Here is a 14,303-nt window from a genome sequence, read left to right on the forward strand (position 1 = left end):
CACACTATAGTCAAGTTTGCGCTTATAAATAGACTACAAAGTCAGGTGAACGGAGTGATATCACGTTTTTGTCAAAATCGGACCTAAAATAAGGAACCATGGGGTTTATTTTGCAAATCCGTGTGATTGGTGCAATTAGCATATAGACAATACACATCATTTCACAAGTTGCTCATAGAACTGCAAATAAATCGTCATCAAATTTTCCTCATTAACATGAAATCACTTAAAGAACAATCTATTCTTCACATTAAACTATAGTTTTGAAAGTCCTGTAGTCACTTGCAACGCCTTGTGACTTTTTTTATAGGGAGAGAGATTGCAATTGCCAAATCATCGACGAAAACATGGATTTCACAAAATATGTCCCAACAAATGGGGGTGGGGTGAGGTGATCACGTCATTACTTTAAAAGATTTGCATGTATTTGATGAAAACATGCAAACCTTTACAATTTCACTTGTCCGATCTTTGTGCGAACATTTCACAATGTCCGATTTGGGGTGAAATTCTGCCATTCTGCTCGTCTAATTTCGCTTGAACTTGAAAATGGTGTGGAAAGAGAACTAGTATTTGCCCCCCCCCCCCCCCACCATCAAAACCTGCTGGAAAGAACACAGTGTCCCACAGTGTGAAACACAATGTGAAACACAGTGCGTACACATTAAGAACACAGTGTGAACACAATGTGAAATTACTTCACACTGTTACATTCGAGCGTTTCAACATTGTGAACACATTGTGATCATCCATTCACAGTGTGAAACAGGACCATACTATGTGAACCACATCACAGTGTGAATTCATCTTTACACTGTTAAATTCGAGCGTTTTCGCATAGCCGACTATGTGAACACACGGTGAACGCACTGTTGGACAATGAGGTGTTTTTGTTTTGTTTTTTTCAGCAGGAAAATTTATTGTTATTACAAACTATACAACAGATTAAAGAAAAAAGAAGATTTTACTGCAGATATAAGCTGCAGTGGCATTAACCCATTCGAAACGAAATAACGGAAACTATGGTCTACAAAATGTTATTGCTCTTATACATAGGAGTGTACATAGGAGTGTACATAGGAGTGGTGCCTCTGGGCACAGAAGAATCACTTATAGGCCTCAATACTACTAAAAGCAAGAATCAACGGGAGCATTTGGGATCCTAGTGCAATGTGAGGATCTAACAGAAACACAATTGAGAAAAAGTGAAATGATTCAAGTTTTGTTTGTGAAGTTAGGTGGCGCCGAATCATTCGAACACATCTTTGGTGTGTTCCGTCAGTACTATCCGTACACCGGAAAGGTGCTTTTGAATGGAAACACAACAAATAATATCATACATAGAGCTTGCGGCAGACAAACAGACCTTCGGTTCGTTGCAAACACATTCTTCGTTGATGCAGCGGCCTCGTCCAGAGCATACTATTTTGGAATTTGGTCTACATTCAGAGAGAAGAGACCAAAATCGAGGGGAAAAGTGTATGAGAGATAGATAGATGGATAGACGGATAAGACAGAGAAAGAGAAAGAACAAAGATATAATTGCAAAGAAATAAACACGAATGAATCATTCATGAAAAGTAGTCATTTATAAAACATGCAAACAAATTTCTATAAAGGCATTTTTCTATGCTAATAATCATGTCTAAGACATTTTTGTAAGTTACGACCCGTAGCAATTTTGATTATATTTACTTGCACCTTGCATACTCTTATGTGCCTCCTATGGATTCTGGAACAGTGTCTTAAAGTTATTACAGAAAGAATACCTCGGAAGCTTGCCTATTTACCACATTATACTAATACAATGCACTTGTTCTGTGTGTTGTTTCTGGTTGTAATCATGTTTTATAGTGTAAAGCGTAAAGACGGGACGACTCTATTATAATGCACTATAAACTTTAGGCACTATGACGATGATTACCAGGGTCATCTCACTAGACCGACACCCACGAGTCATACAGCCCACGAGTTCGACATTGAAAACAGGTCCATGAGTCATACAGCTCACGAGTCATACAGCCCATGAGTTCAACACTAGGCAAATAAAGCCCATGAGTTCGACACTAGGTAAAAACAGCCCACGAGTTCGACAGATACAACACGACGCGTAATGTGTCGGTCTCGTGGGCCTTGTTGGCTTGGTGTCGAACTCATGGGCTGTATGACTTGTGAGCTGTATGACTCGTGGGCTGTATGACTTGTGAGCTGTATGACTTGTGGGCTGTATGACTCGTGGGTGTCGGTCTCGTGACGTGCACCCTGATTACCATGTGATTACCATTGTAAAGTGAAGTTTTAATGGTATTGATAATAATCAGACAAGCAGTTGTATATTAGCAGCACAATTACTGGTCCTATTATCACAATTATCGTAACTTTAATATCATTAACCTTTCTTACCATTACGATTACAGGAAAATAAATGTTGCCTACAATAGAGAATCAAATCTATAATCAATGAGTAGGGTCACGTGACTTACGCCATGCACCGTCTGAAATTGCCACTATACTGGCATAGCCTTCCATATCTTCCCGGGTTGCAGATACACTGCCCGCACTCGTACCTCCCATTGCTGTTGCACAGGGGACTATCTATGACCTAATGGGAAGAAAACCATGCTAGCAGATATGTCCAAGCATGAAAGGTGCGCAAATATAACGTTATTATATGCTATAAACAAGAAGATCAATTGCCACTTAACTATTGATGTTAACTTAAAATGATTTCATTTCATGACTTTAACAATCTTGAAGTTGAATTTTGAATTGAAAAAAAAAATGAAGGGCCTTATACACGAGTGCAGGAAACAAGGACATTTCATCTGAATGATAAAACAAAAGTTTTGTTATACAGTTGCTCTCTGTCAACGCCTAAGTTTCCCTATAATCGTCGTTAAAATAGGGCTTTTTCCTGTGAATTTGAAGTTCTCTTTACGCAAAAAGCATTTTATCCCGTAGCATTCTATCGACACGGGAATAGCCCGGATCCGTCAAATACATTATTCAGTGTTGTACATCTATTGCGAGGACAACTACTCATTGAGATGACTTTTACAACCATTATTGTAATATAATCATCTGCTAAATGAGATATTTGATTTGATTTATTCTTTGTATAGCATGCTTTGAAATTACATCTATTTTCAGCAATTTCATATCAATGGAATATACATCATGAAATAACACAGTTATAACATAATTGAAAAATACGCCTATTTTTAACAATTTCAACAATTTCCTATCGTATAGGATATTTACATCTGTAATATAATCACATACAGTATAAATCCAGTCATTAACGAGCCATCCCATTTTTTATAGATCCCCTAATGATAATACTTGAACGAAAGTTATCACATCTATTATACATCTCATGATCTCACCGCGTCTTCCTCGCAGTCGCAATCACAAACGATTTCGACGTTGACCGTCATCGCTTCGGCGACACCGACTGGACTGATGGTAAAACTGCCAACGCGAAGACCGAAAAATGAGAAAAAATTGCAGGCCAAAAACAAAGACAGAGATAGGGATTGCATTTCATCATGATTTTCCCAATTTTTATCCCAATTTCTATCACTGATTTCTGCGCAATGCGGAAGAAGAAGAAGAAGAAGATGTGGATGATGATGATGATGAACAACATTTATGTAAGATTTGTCAGGAGAACATTCAAAGGTACAGTGCATGTGTCACACATCATCCACAAGGTTGTAACTATTACATTGTATGTGCAAATCTTTTTTTTTTCTTCTAAACAAATTATGATAAATAAAAATTGTAGTTGTTGGCATGATTTTGATTCTACGAACCATTATAAACTCGTCCCATAATCTAAAACCGATGTTTTAAATCGATAGCTATACAATTAGATTTGTCGATACCACTTGCAACTGCAGTTAATGACTCGTACTATGTGTTAAATCTAAGTGTAAGTTCTTATCACGTTCACGTTGGCTTTAATCAACCGACTAATGTTACAAAGATGGGTTATAGTCGGGGTTTAATCAAAATTGAACCTGTTATAAAAAGTTACAGTTATTCCGAAGGTTCGTAATCTGCAAACGAAAATGAGGTTCATAATTTTGAAGGTTCATTAACAGTAAGCACTTTTTTTTTCATTTTCGGCTTGCAGAACCTTCGGATTAACGAATCCCATTTTTTTTTTCATTTTCGGATTAATGGACCTCCGAAATAAGGACCTTCGGAAAACGCCACAAAATGTTCGGATTAATGAATGCTATTTTATTGTTAAACTAACGAACCTTCGGAATAACGAACATCAACCATATTATAAAAAAGTGGAATTCTAAAGTTGCACATTTGTGCTTAAATTAGTGATTTAAGGACAACTAGTAGCAGACATTATCTATATTACATGAAGTGATGTCACAGCCTCACAAGCATTACATTGATTTGCTTATGAATCTTTCACTATTTTTTTTTGACATGAATAAAGAAAAGCTGAAAATCCTTCCCATCAAAATTTCGCCGCAGAAACTCAACAGGTCATGATTATAATATATGGTTGCAAATTTATCGGCAAATACGTTTTTTTTTATCATTGCGCACAAACCGATTTGAGAGTTCTGAGTTAATGGGACATCATCACCTCAGCTATTCTGCACTTGCGGTTGGCAACAAATGTCACTATTCCGATTATACTCTGAATAACTTGAACATGGTGTGTGCAATTGCACTTCACAGTATAAGTGGTCCACACAGAGTCAACGTTAAATGTAATCCCAGTAAAATCAGGTAATTGACAGCGCTCCATACCTTGTTCTGCCATCCTCCACGCAGCCCTCGGCGGTTACATCGACGCGGAAGTGCGCGGCTTCCCCGCTGGCGAGGCCCGAGCAAGACGTCGAGTTAGGGGTCGCCACGCCCTGCTCGCAATAGGCGGTGAAATCAAAGTGAAGTGCGTCGTCTGCGCGAACTTTGAGCTCGACATTCGATGTTATCAACTGTAACATAATCAAGCGATAGAGACGTGTTACCTCCAAATAGCAGACTACAACAAAAAACCAATAGTATACGTTGCATTTCGACGCTCTTTAATCTATTGCACGGAAGGAGATTTATTCCGTAGCTTCTCATCACTTTCCTTTCTGATGGGCACATGTTTTGAGACACTCAATGTACGATACCCCACCCATCCCGAGAGGAAAGGGGACGGGGCGGGCGGGGGGGGGGGGGGTCTATACTTACCTTTCTGTGAGCTTTTTGCAGAGATAGTTGCATAGGCAATACTGGTTACATTATCAATACATGCTCCTATTACAGAGCTGCCAAAAGTAGCGGACACCAACGGGGTTCAAACTCAACAGGGTTCGAAGTTGAATGGAAATTCCAGCGAACCCTATCACTTCCAGTGATTGAAAGAAAACTTCCGGTCCTTACGTCATGCCCTGGGCACTATGTATTATAGCCCCCATATTTTCATATTACGAAATTCTACTTATTTAGATAGAAATAGAAATCATCACACATTCAAGTAATGTGCAGTTTAATCGCCCGACACTGTACAGGCATGCTAGCCTGAAAACATTAAGCTGCACATTACTTGAATATGAGACCATTCTGAAGCAAATAATTTTCACACAACAATAGATACATGATGTACTCTTAAATGAATCCCACAAGGATTAGAACAATCATCCCCCAGCATTCCCACTGATTCCCACTTATCAGTTACTAGCTGCCATCCCCTTTAAGTTACGTTCAGACCGTGATCCTGGACTTCGAGGATAAGTTAACTTTGCGGATAGGCTCGTAGTTAAGTATCATTCAGGCGCCAAGTGTCGTATGGTCTCACGAAATGACAACTTACTGTAGTATCGCAAGTGTTATTTGTTTAATTTGTTTTGTTGTTTTTAACAATACCATACCATGTATGCACACGACCCAGTCATGTATGCACACGACTCCATAATGTATCGCTATGTTCAGTAGAAGCTAACAACATGGAGACCGTGTTTGGTCAGTCACAGTAAAGGTGAACCACAAATTCAGCTGATGTGTGATCAGTGTTGTTTATTGTGAACATTCAAACATTACAAGCCCTCCCTTTGTTAACAAACGTTGCAGCATCCTTTCAAATCTTGATGACCATTTATACTGTGCAACTTGATTTGACAATTCAAATTTTAAACTCTCCTTGCTCGTCAATGAACATATTATATACTAAGTGTCATATTAAAAGAGGAAGATATAAACTTTGTGATGATATATATTATATGACATGAATTGTTCTATTTTACTGGGAAAATATATAACTGAAAAAAAAATTATCTGGGTTTTGGTAATTAAATCTGTTGAGTACACTCTGGCAATTAAGGAGTCACAAATAACAGTCAGTTGCTCCTTAGTTAAATTTCTTTTTATAATAAGGTTTAACATTCTATCCAAGGTGAGGAGGAATGTAGTATCGCAAGTGTTATTTGTTTAATTTGTTTTGTTGTTTTTAACGATACCATACCATGTATGCACACGACCCAGTCATGTATGCACACGACTCCATAATGTATCGCTATGTTCAGTAGAAGCTAACAACATGGAGACCGTGTTTGGTCAGTCACAGTAAAGGTGAACCACAAATTCAGCTGATGTGTGATCAGTGTTGTTTATTGTGAACATTCAAACATTATAACAACGAAATAACAAGTGACAACGCCAATGTCGTCAACAAGGTGACAATTTCGTGACGAAATTGTTATTTCGTCAACGCTACGAGATTACAATTTGTTAATTGAATTGCTATTTCGTCAACGACATTATCATTTCGTTGACGACATTGCCATTTTGTTGACAAAATTTTCATTTCGCGACGAAATGGTTATTTCGTGACGACATTGTTAATTTCGTCAACGGATTTTTATTTTTCGTCGACAAATTGGCGATGTCAATTGTCAACGTAAAAAGCTATTTCGTCACGAAATTGTCATTTCGACACCCAGACACCCATGACTCACACGACCCACGAGTTAACAGACCGTGAGCTAGACACGAGGCAAATAAGACTCATGAGTCCGACACAATCCAAGCACACACGCTCCGCGATTCCCACACTAGGCAAAAAAACAAAACAAAAACAAAAACAAAAACAAAAAACTGCCCACAAGACCGACAATGCGCACATTAAGCCTCGTGGTGCAATGTCGGACTCGTGGGCATTTTTTTTTGTGTGTGTGTGTGTCTAGTGTCGGACTCGTGGCTTTGTTTGCCAAGTGTCGGACTTGTGGGCCTTATTTGCCAAGTGTCGGACTTGTGGGTCTTATTTGCCTAGTGTCGAACTGGTGGACAGTTTACACCTTGTGGGCTTATTGTACTTGACGTCAAGCTAGTGGGCCTTGTTCACATAGTGTCCTGCTCGTGCTATGCGGGCGCTATGCGTGGGCTGTATGACTCGTGGGCTGTGTGACTTGTGGGTACCGGACTCATGACGCGCACAGGTGAAAACGTGGGTACCTGACTCAGGTCCCAATCATTAAAGAGTCATCTGGTCCTCAGGCCTCTGGTAGAGCAATGGCAACTCTAAAGAGGCCACCCAAGATAAATAAGACCACATGACTTACGTTATACAATTCCCGGATCAGGACTACAACGTTTCTCGAATCTTCGGCAAGTGGAGCAAGGTATGAGCCCGGGAAAAATTGTCGGAGTCTCTGTAGCGAAAACAGAGACAAGTCATTCCTTTTAGGAAAACGTATGGAAGCAAACATGTATTAAAAGTTACTTAGTGAGGTGCATGACATTTGATCGTGATCATAGATTGGCTGAGGAACCATTAGAGTAATCTCGATTGTTTTAATTATGCGTGTTTTATCTTTGCTGTATGTACGTGTGTGTGTGCGTGCGTGCGCGCGCGTGTGTGTGTGTGTCCTGCTCCCTCATGGGGTTACACTATCACATTGAACACGATACAACACGCCAAAAAAAAAAGATTAAAAAGATATATTCCGTCAATCTAATAGGAATTTTCTTTTTCGCATGTGAAATAAATTTAAATTTGAATTTGAATTTGGAATGAGGAAAGCACCGTGGCGGCTGCACAGAAGACAAACGAAAAAAAAAGAAAGAAAAGAAAGGTGTTTCATATTCCCGCGCGCAGAGGTGCATAACTGGTGTGTGTATCTGTGTGCACTGAGGTTTCACATTCTCACGAGGAATATCTGATTTGATTTACTTTGAATAGATTTGATTCGATTTGGTTTGATTTAATTTATATTCACACCGTTAGAGAGCTTTCTCCACATAAATACATCAATCAGGTGTAGATACACACTAACTAGAAATTGATAAAACATACGGCGATGACGATGTATTGTTGAAGATACTGATGGTGTGCTGATGAAAATGACAAAGATATAAAAGTTATACTACTGGGTACTATTACTTCTACTAACAGCAATAATGATGATATATAACAAAAACAATAACAGTTATTGTCATAAACTATTCAACCACCAACAGTCTCACCCGCTCTCAAACTTACCTCGTAAAGCGGAGCCATACTTGATGGGACTGCAAATAAAAGGAAGATATTCTGCTCCTGTAGCTTCTCAGACAGGTGTCCAGGAGATGGGTAATCCTGGGGGAGGGGAATTAAGAGCAGTTACTGTATGTATCACATTGAATATCAGCTGTCAGAGTCACATGGGGAAAACAAAGCAATGCGTGCACGTCACGAGTGCGATGAGTTGGCTCAGTCGGTAGCGCGTCTGCCTCACGATCCTAAGGACCCGGGTTCGAACCCGAATTTGGACTGTGCAATGTTGTGTGTAATCATACCGTCCGCTCTAGCAAGAGGAAAAACACTCTGTCCCTCGGATAGGACAAATTAATGAAGGTCCCGTGTATGAGAGATTCATGCACGTAAAAGATCCTGCTTCATTCATTCATCGCAAAGAGCAGGGTGTTTAACCCGGTGAAGTGGTCCCGCCTCACATCCAACTGGACCCCATGGAAGACCAGCTTAGTGTAGCTGAATACGGGATGTCCAGCCATCTTCTCAGATGGAAATAAACAAACAAACAACACCCACGAGTCATACAGCCCATGCGTTCAACATTAAGCCAATAAGGCCCCCTATTACAGCCTGTGCTGTAAATGTGGGACTCGTGGACTGTTTTTACCCAGTGTCGAACTCATGGGCTTTATTTGCCTAATGTCGAACTCATGGGCTGTATGGCTCATGAGCTTTTTTTTTATGCCAAACGTCCATGCCGTAAATTCCATTGCATGAAATTCACATTACGACCAATACATTGTTATACACCAGCCAGACATTCAAATGATCGCCTATAAACGATAATGTTGTGTATAAGAGTGATTTATATTTCGTGTGTAATTTTGTAAAAAAATTTCGGTTATGCATGCGAACTAGGATCGAAATATAAATGAATACGTAAATGGACTTCTGATGGCTCACCATAATCTTCTCGACGGTGTAATCACCGCTCTCACTGTCCACGTGGCACTGTCCATCATTGGGAGTGACTATCCCAGCGATCTGGACCGATCGCAAGAGTGATTTTAAAAAAATGAAGTGAAAGGAATCACAACGGTATACTGCCCAACAAGGAGATTTTAATTATTACTATTAACACAATGCCGTAAAGATTAAAAACAAAGTAAATAAACTTCCGAGAGACCTTGGTAAGGTTTTGCGCCATCACTGGAGAAGTCGATCTTTCAAATAAAAGAGAAAATCTGAGAAGTGAACATTTGTCATTCAAATAACATAAATATAGTAAAGGAAAAATGCAAAAGGTTGCCAACAAGCAGCCACCCTATAGATGGTTTTTTTTTTTAATTTTTTTTTTACGTAATCAACATTGCATCTATATGTAATTAACATTCAAACAGCCATCAACTCTGGATGACACTTTTTTTTTTTACAGGCATGACCAAATCACATCAACACACATACACATTTACGATTTAAAAAGCAAGCAGACACTGATTTGTTATGAAACAGCGATTTCAAACCTCATGGTGTGTTTAATGGCGTTTATTTGGATATCAATGTGGAGGTAGCAATGTCATCATACAGGAAAAGACATTATGGTACTACAATTTTTACGGATTCACCCTTTAGTTGTGTACTAGCCACTTCAACCCCCCACAGCGGGGCAACTTCAACTCCCTCACAGCGGGGCCACACCAAATGGAATCGGTTCCAGAGGGGCAGCAAGGGGATGGGACATCTTTTAAAAGGGTAAACGCTCTCTAGTTGTAAGTGTCTTTACAGTATAGGCCTACACGTACATGCACACTCACATAAATCCAAGTATATATATATACACACACACACTCAAACCTGTCTACTATAGCGGCAACCCCAAGGGAGACGAAAAAGTGGCCGTTGCAGACAGGTGGCCGCTTAGGGTTGTTAAAATGGCTTTTCTCTTGGGGGATTGTGTTTCGTGGTCGCATACGGCAAGTGGCCGGTATAGACGGTGGTCGCTACAGACAGGTTTGACTGTATTCATACACTGTGAAATAGTGTATCTTGCATTTGTACCTACCCGTCCGTCCCCGCTTGTGTGGAATGTTTCGTCGGTCGCAAAGAAGATCACGTGACGAGTCTTGTCTCGCCAGCCGATGACGTCACGACAAACGGCGACCTGCATCAGCGCCTCTAGGCCACTTTCTGGGGAGTCCACGTTATGAGAGATGTTCATCGCACTTATGGTCTCCTGATACGGGAGAGTAATTCAAAGCAGATGACACTTCTACTATTATGTATACAAATACTCAATAATGAGACAAATATATAATCGTCATCACTATAATTTAGAGCAGTATCATCGGCGATCATAATAGCACTTATAATGAATACAAAAACGATAATTACAACAACAATATTGATATGAATAATGACAAGTAGATACGATCAAACCCAAATAATAGTGCTCCATAGTTTCTCTTTCCCTTTAAACGTAATGTCATAATTTTTCTTTACTTTGTAATATTCTAGGTTCTATTTTTGTAATTCATGAAGAACAAATGAATTGACAATATATTCGAAATAGTTGAACATTCCATGATCAAGGTAAAGCGACAGTTAGAGAAACATCACGTCTCCTTCGAAAATATTCTGACCGATCATAATCTCTCCAGACGAAAAAACAAAACAAAAACAAAACAAAAACAAAACAAAAACAAAACAAAACTCACGAGCAAGTGCCAAACATGGCAGTTTTCTTCTACTTTAAAGCTAAAGGGAACACTGACTTATTGGTATCAAATAAGTGGTGAATTACTGCCACAATTCAGCTTACCTTCAGTAAAGTAAGGTCATCAGTGAGTGACAAATGGTTCGTGAATTCGTACGGACTGGAATAACCCTGACGTACAATTGCGTCACTGTATAAAATAGTGAATACCAGAGTCATGAGAAACGGAAATATTTTACTAATCAGATAAGTTTGTTTAAACATGATATTCAAAATACGAAAATTTATCAATATGGCTATCAACACAAATAAGGGCAAACCCCGTATTACATCAATCAAAATGTGAGTTAGTGGTTGATGATGTTTCCTTAAAAGTGAATCTTTTAATGAGTATTTTCACAAATATGAAGTAATCTTGCCCAAAATATTCCACCGATTCATCGTTTATTTAGATTTAGATTATTTAGAAGTCCCCAATCCTAGCTCATTGTTTTTTTATTCCTTTGCATAGAAATGAATTATTAGATACAGCTCAGAATTTGAAAAATAAAAAAAAAGTTGTGGATATGACGGCAATGACAATGATCTTTTATTAAGATATTAAAGATTATATTGTCGATCCACCTGTACATGACTTTTTGTGTTTAATTTATCCGTAAGTAATGGTGCTGTCTCCGAGGCTATGAAAGTTTCCAAAGTAATTCCTGTCCATAAAAAGGAGAAAGGAAAGATATCTCCAACTACAGACCAATATCTTTTCTAATTTCTGTTTCGGAAACATTGGAAAGAGCTGGTTAGCGGCCTTTTAAAGTTTTTAGACACCCACAAAATTATTTCTGATCATCAATTTGGTTTTCGGCAAAAGTATAGCACATCTCATGCAATTCTTACCGTCTTCGATAAGGTCTCAAAAGCTATCGATGAATTTCATCATACCATGGAGTCTTCCTTGACCTCTCTTTGACCTTTGATACCACGGACCACAACATTAGTACTTCACAAATTATCACAATATGGTATCAAAGGAAAAAAAAACTTGGAGTGGTTCAGGAGTTACCTTACTAATCGAAAATAATGTGTATTTACTAACGGTCACACATCTACTATGCAAAAACGTTAATTGTGGTGTTCCTCAAGGCAGCTTTAAATACTCGGTCCTCTTTTATCTATTCTTCATGTCAATGATATGATATGCCAAATTCTTATGCCAAATTCGTTGTTATTTGTGGATGACACTCATGTGTTTTTATCTGATTCTGATTCTGATCGATTGATTGATATTTTAACATTTTAATGAAATTACTCCAATGGATAAGAGCGAACAAATTGTAAATTAATCTAAAAAAAAAAAACAACTTGATGCATGTTGTTCAGTAATTCTCTAGAAAATTTATCGAGAAATATTTTCCTGGAAGACACAATCATAGAAGAAGTGTCTTCCATCAATTTTTAGGCATGATTATGGACAATACACTCACCTGAAATTTACATATTGATTCTGTATGTCGTGTTATATTTCAAGGAATATAGGTGTTATAAACAAAGTTAGATTATATCTTCCAAAAATGCACTTTTTATGTTACACTCTGCCTTGTTACTACATTACTTAAATAATGGGATACTCGCATGGGGAAACACTTTTCTAGTTGTATAGAAAGAATATTATTATTACAGAAAAAAACTTCGTATCATTTTGTAACGAACCGTGGAGAAGTCGTACTAATAATTCATTTCACGAAAATAATATATTGAAAATCCATGATTTACACCGTTTGCAATTATGACAATTCACGTATAAGCTCACCAACCATTCTCTCCCCTTTGTATATATATATATGATTCCATTTTTATCAAAAACGAACTATTCATGCATATCCAACGCGCCAATCCAATGAACATTATTTGCCTTTGACTAAGAAGGTTTTTGCAAAATCTTTATTCTCCTTTTCTGGACCTAAATTCTGGAATTCTCTTGATGATAGCATAAAAGAAGTTTTAATACTTTTTCCTAACAGGTAAAAAAAAATTATTTGAAAACTTCTTATGCAACAGAGTAAGTTACTTCTTTTTTACTATTATTTTTAAAAATTTTGTTGCTAATTTTACTACTCCAAGCCCAAGCTTCTTGTGCCTCTAGTGCCCTGGTTATGACCCACCATTTCCTTTCTCCTTTCCCTTTTATTGTCCACCTCGGACTCTTCATAGCCATACCTTCCTCACTAATCTTTATATCTACTTATCTATCCTTCCCTTACAAGAGAGCTGCCTCGTGTGCCTCCTCCTTGTGTGTGCACGTATGTGTTTACTGTGTCTTTTTTCTATCTCTTACGCAAATTGTCTTTTTGTTTCAATTTGATTTTTCCTTTTATTACGAGGGGATTGCATACTACAAGATCTGCATTTTAGCAGTCCCCTCTAAGAGATTTCCAGCAATTTTGTTCCTGACTTTACCATAATGATATAACATTTATTGTATATATATTAATAATTTACCAGTGTCTTTCTTACGTATTATTATGTTCGTCACATCGTTGTGCCGATTTCGTGACATTATATGCCAACATTACATTGTACTCCTAATTATTTTGTTGGAAATGAAATAAATCAACTTGAACTTGAAGCTATTCATAAGGACTGGGCGAAATGAGTGTAAATTCTCACAAAGAAAAAACGAAAAGAAAAACAGAGATTTTGTCTGGTTGTTGGTTATTTGGGCAATATCCTCGATTTCATTTTTATTTTAAAGAGGAAATCCAGTCCAAATATAAGTTAGTCTGACGAAAAACAGTAAAATTACACGAGTTCAACGGTAAAAATTTGACTGAAATCAGATGGAAAATAAGGAAGTTATGAAATTTGAAGTTTTGATAATTTCTCCACAACAGTTCGAGTTCATGGGGTGGGTATGAATATGCAAATGAGTGAGCTAACCATGTCATACCCTCACAAATTTCCATTGATCGTGTAAAAAAAATACGAAAATTCAATGTGTCTGTCATTGAAGTCTGACATCTATTCTATATATTAACAGACATGCAGGAAACTTTAAAGACAGGAACCAATGGAAATCAGGGCTGCCATCTATACATGACTCCTTTCCGGGCAGCGACACTACCA

At 38.1% G+C, this 14,303-nt stretch overlaps 1 protein-coding gene across 1 annotated transcript; it reads right to left on the reverse strand.

Moving 5' to 3' along the window:
• Window positions 1-2,479: 2,479 nt before the first annotated feature.
• LOC139720815 (integrin beta-3-like) lies at window positions 2,480-10,691 on the reverse strand. The gene is made up of 7 exons (XM_071632152.1): window positions 10,536-10,691; window positions 9,437-9,517; window positions 8,501-8,596; window positions 7,581-7,670; window positions 4,783-4,970; window positions 3,387-3,471; window positions 2,480-2,602 (listed from the first exon to the last, which is right to left on the reverse strand). Exons 1-7 carry the CDS (start codon window positions 10,689-10,691, stop codon window positions 2,480-2,482), a joined length of 819 nt encoding a protein of 272 aa, XP_071488253.1.
• Window positions 10,692-14,303: the final 3,612 nt, after the last annotated feature.

This window comes from Diadema antillarum, unplaced genomic scaffold (assembly GCF_040938485.1).
Source record: "Diadema antillarum isolate AM-2024a unplaced genomic scaffold, OU_Dant_1.0 scf00000134, whole genome shotgun sequence".
In the NCBI taxonomy this organism is placed as follows: Eukaryota; Metazoa; Echinodermata; class Echinoidea; order Diadematoida; family Diadematidae; genus Diadema; species Diadema antillarum.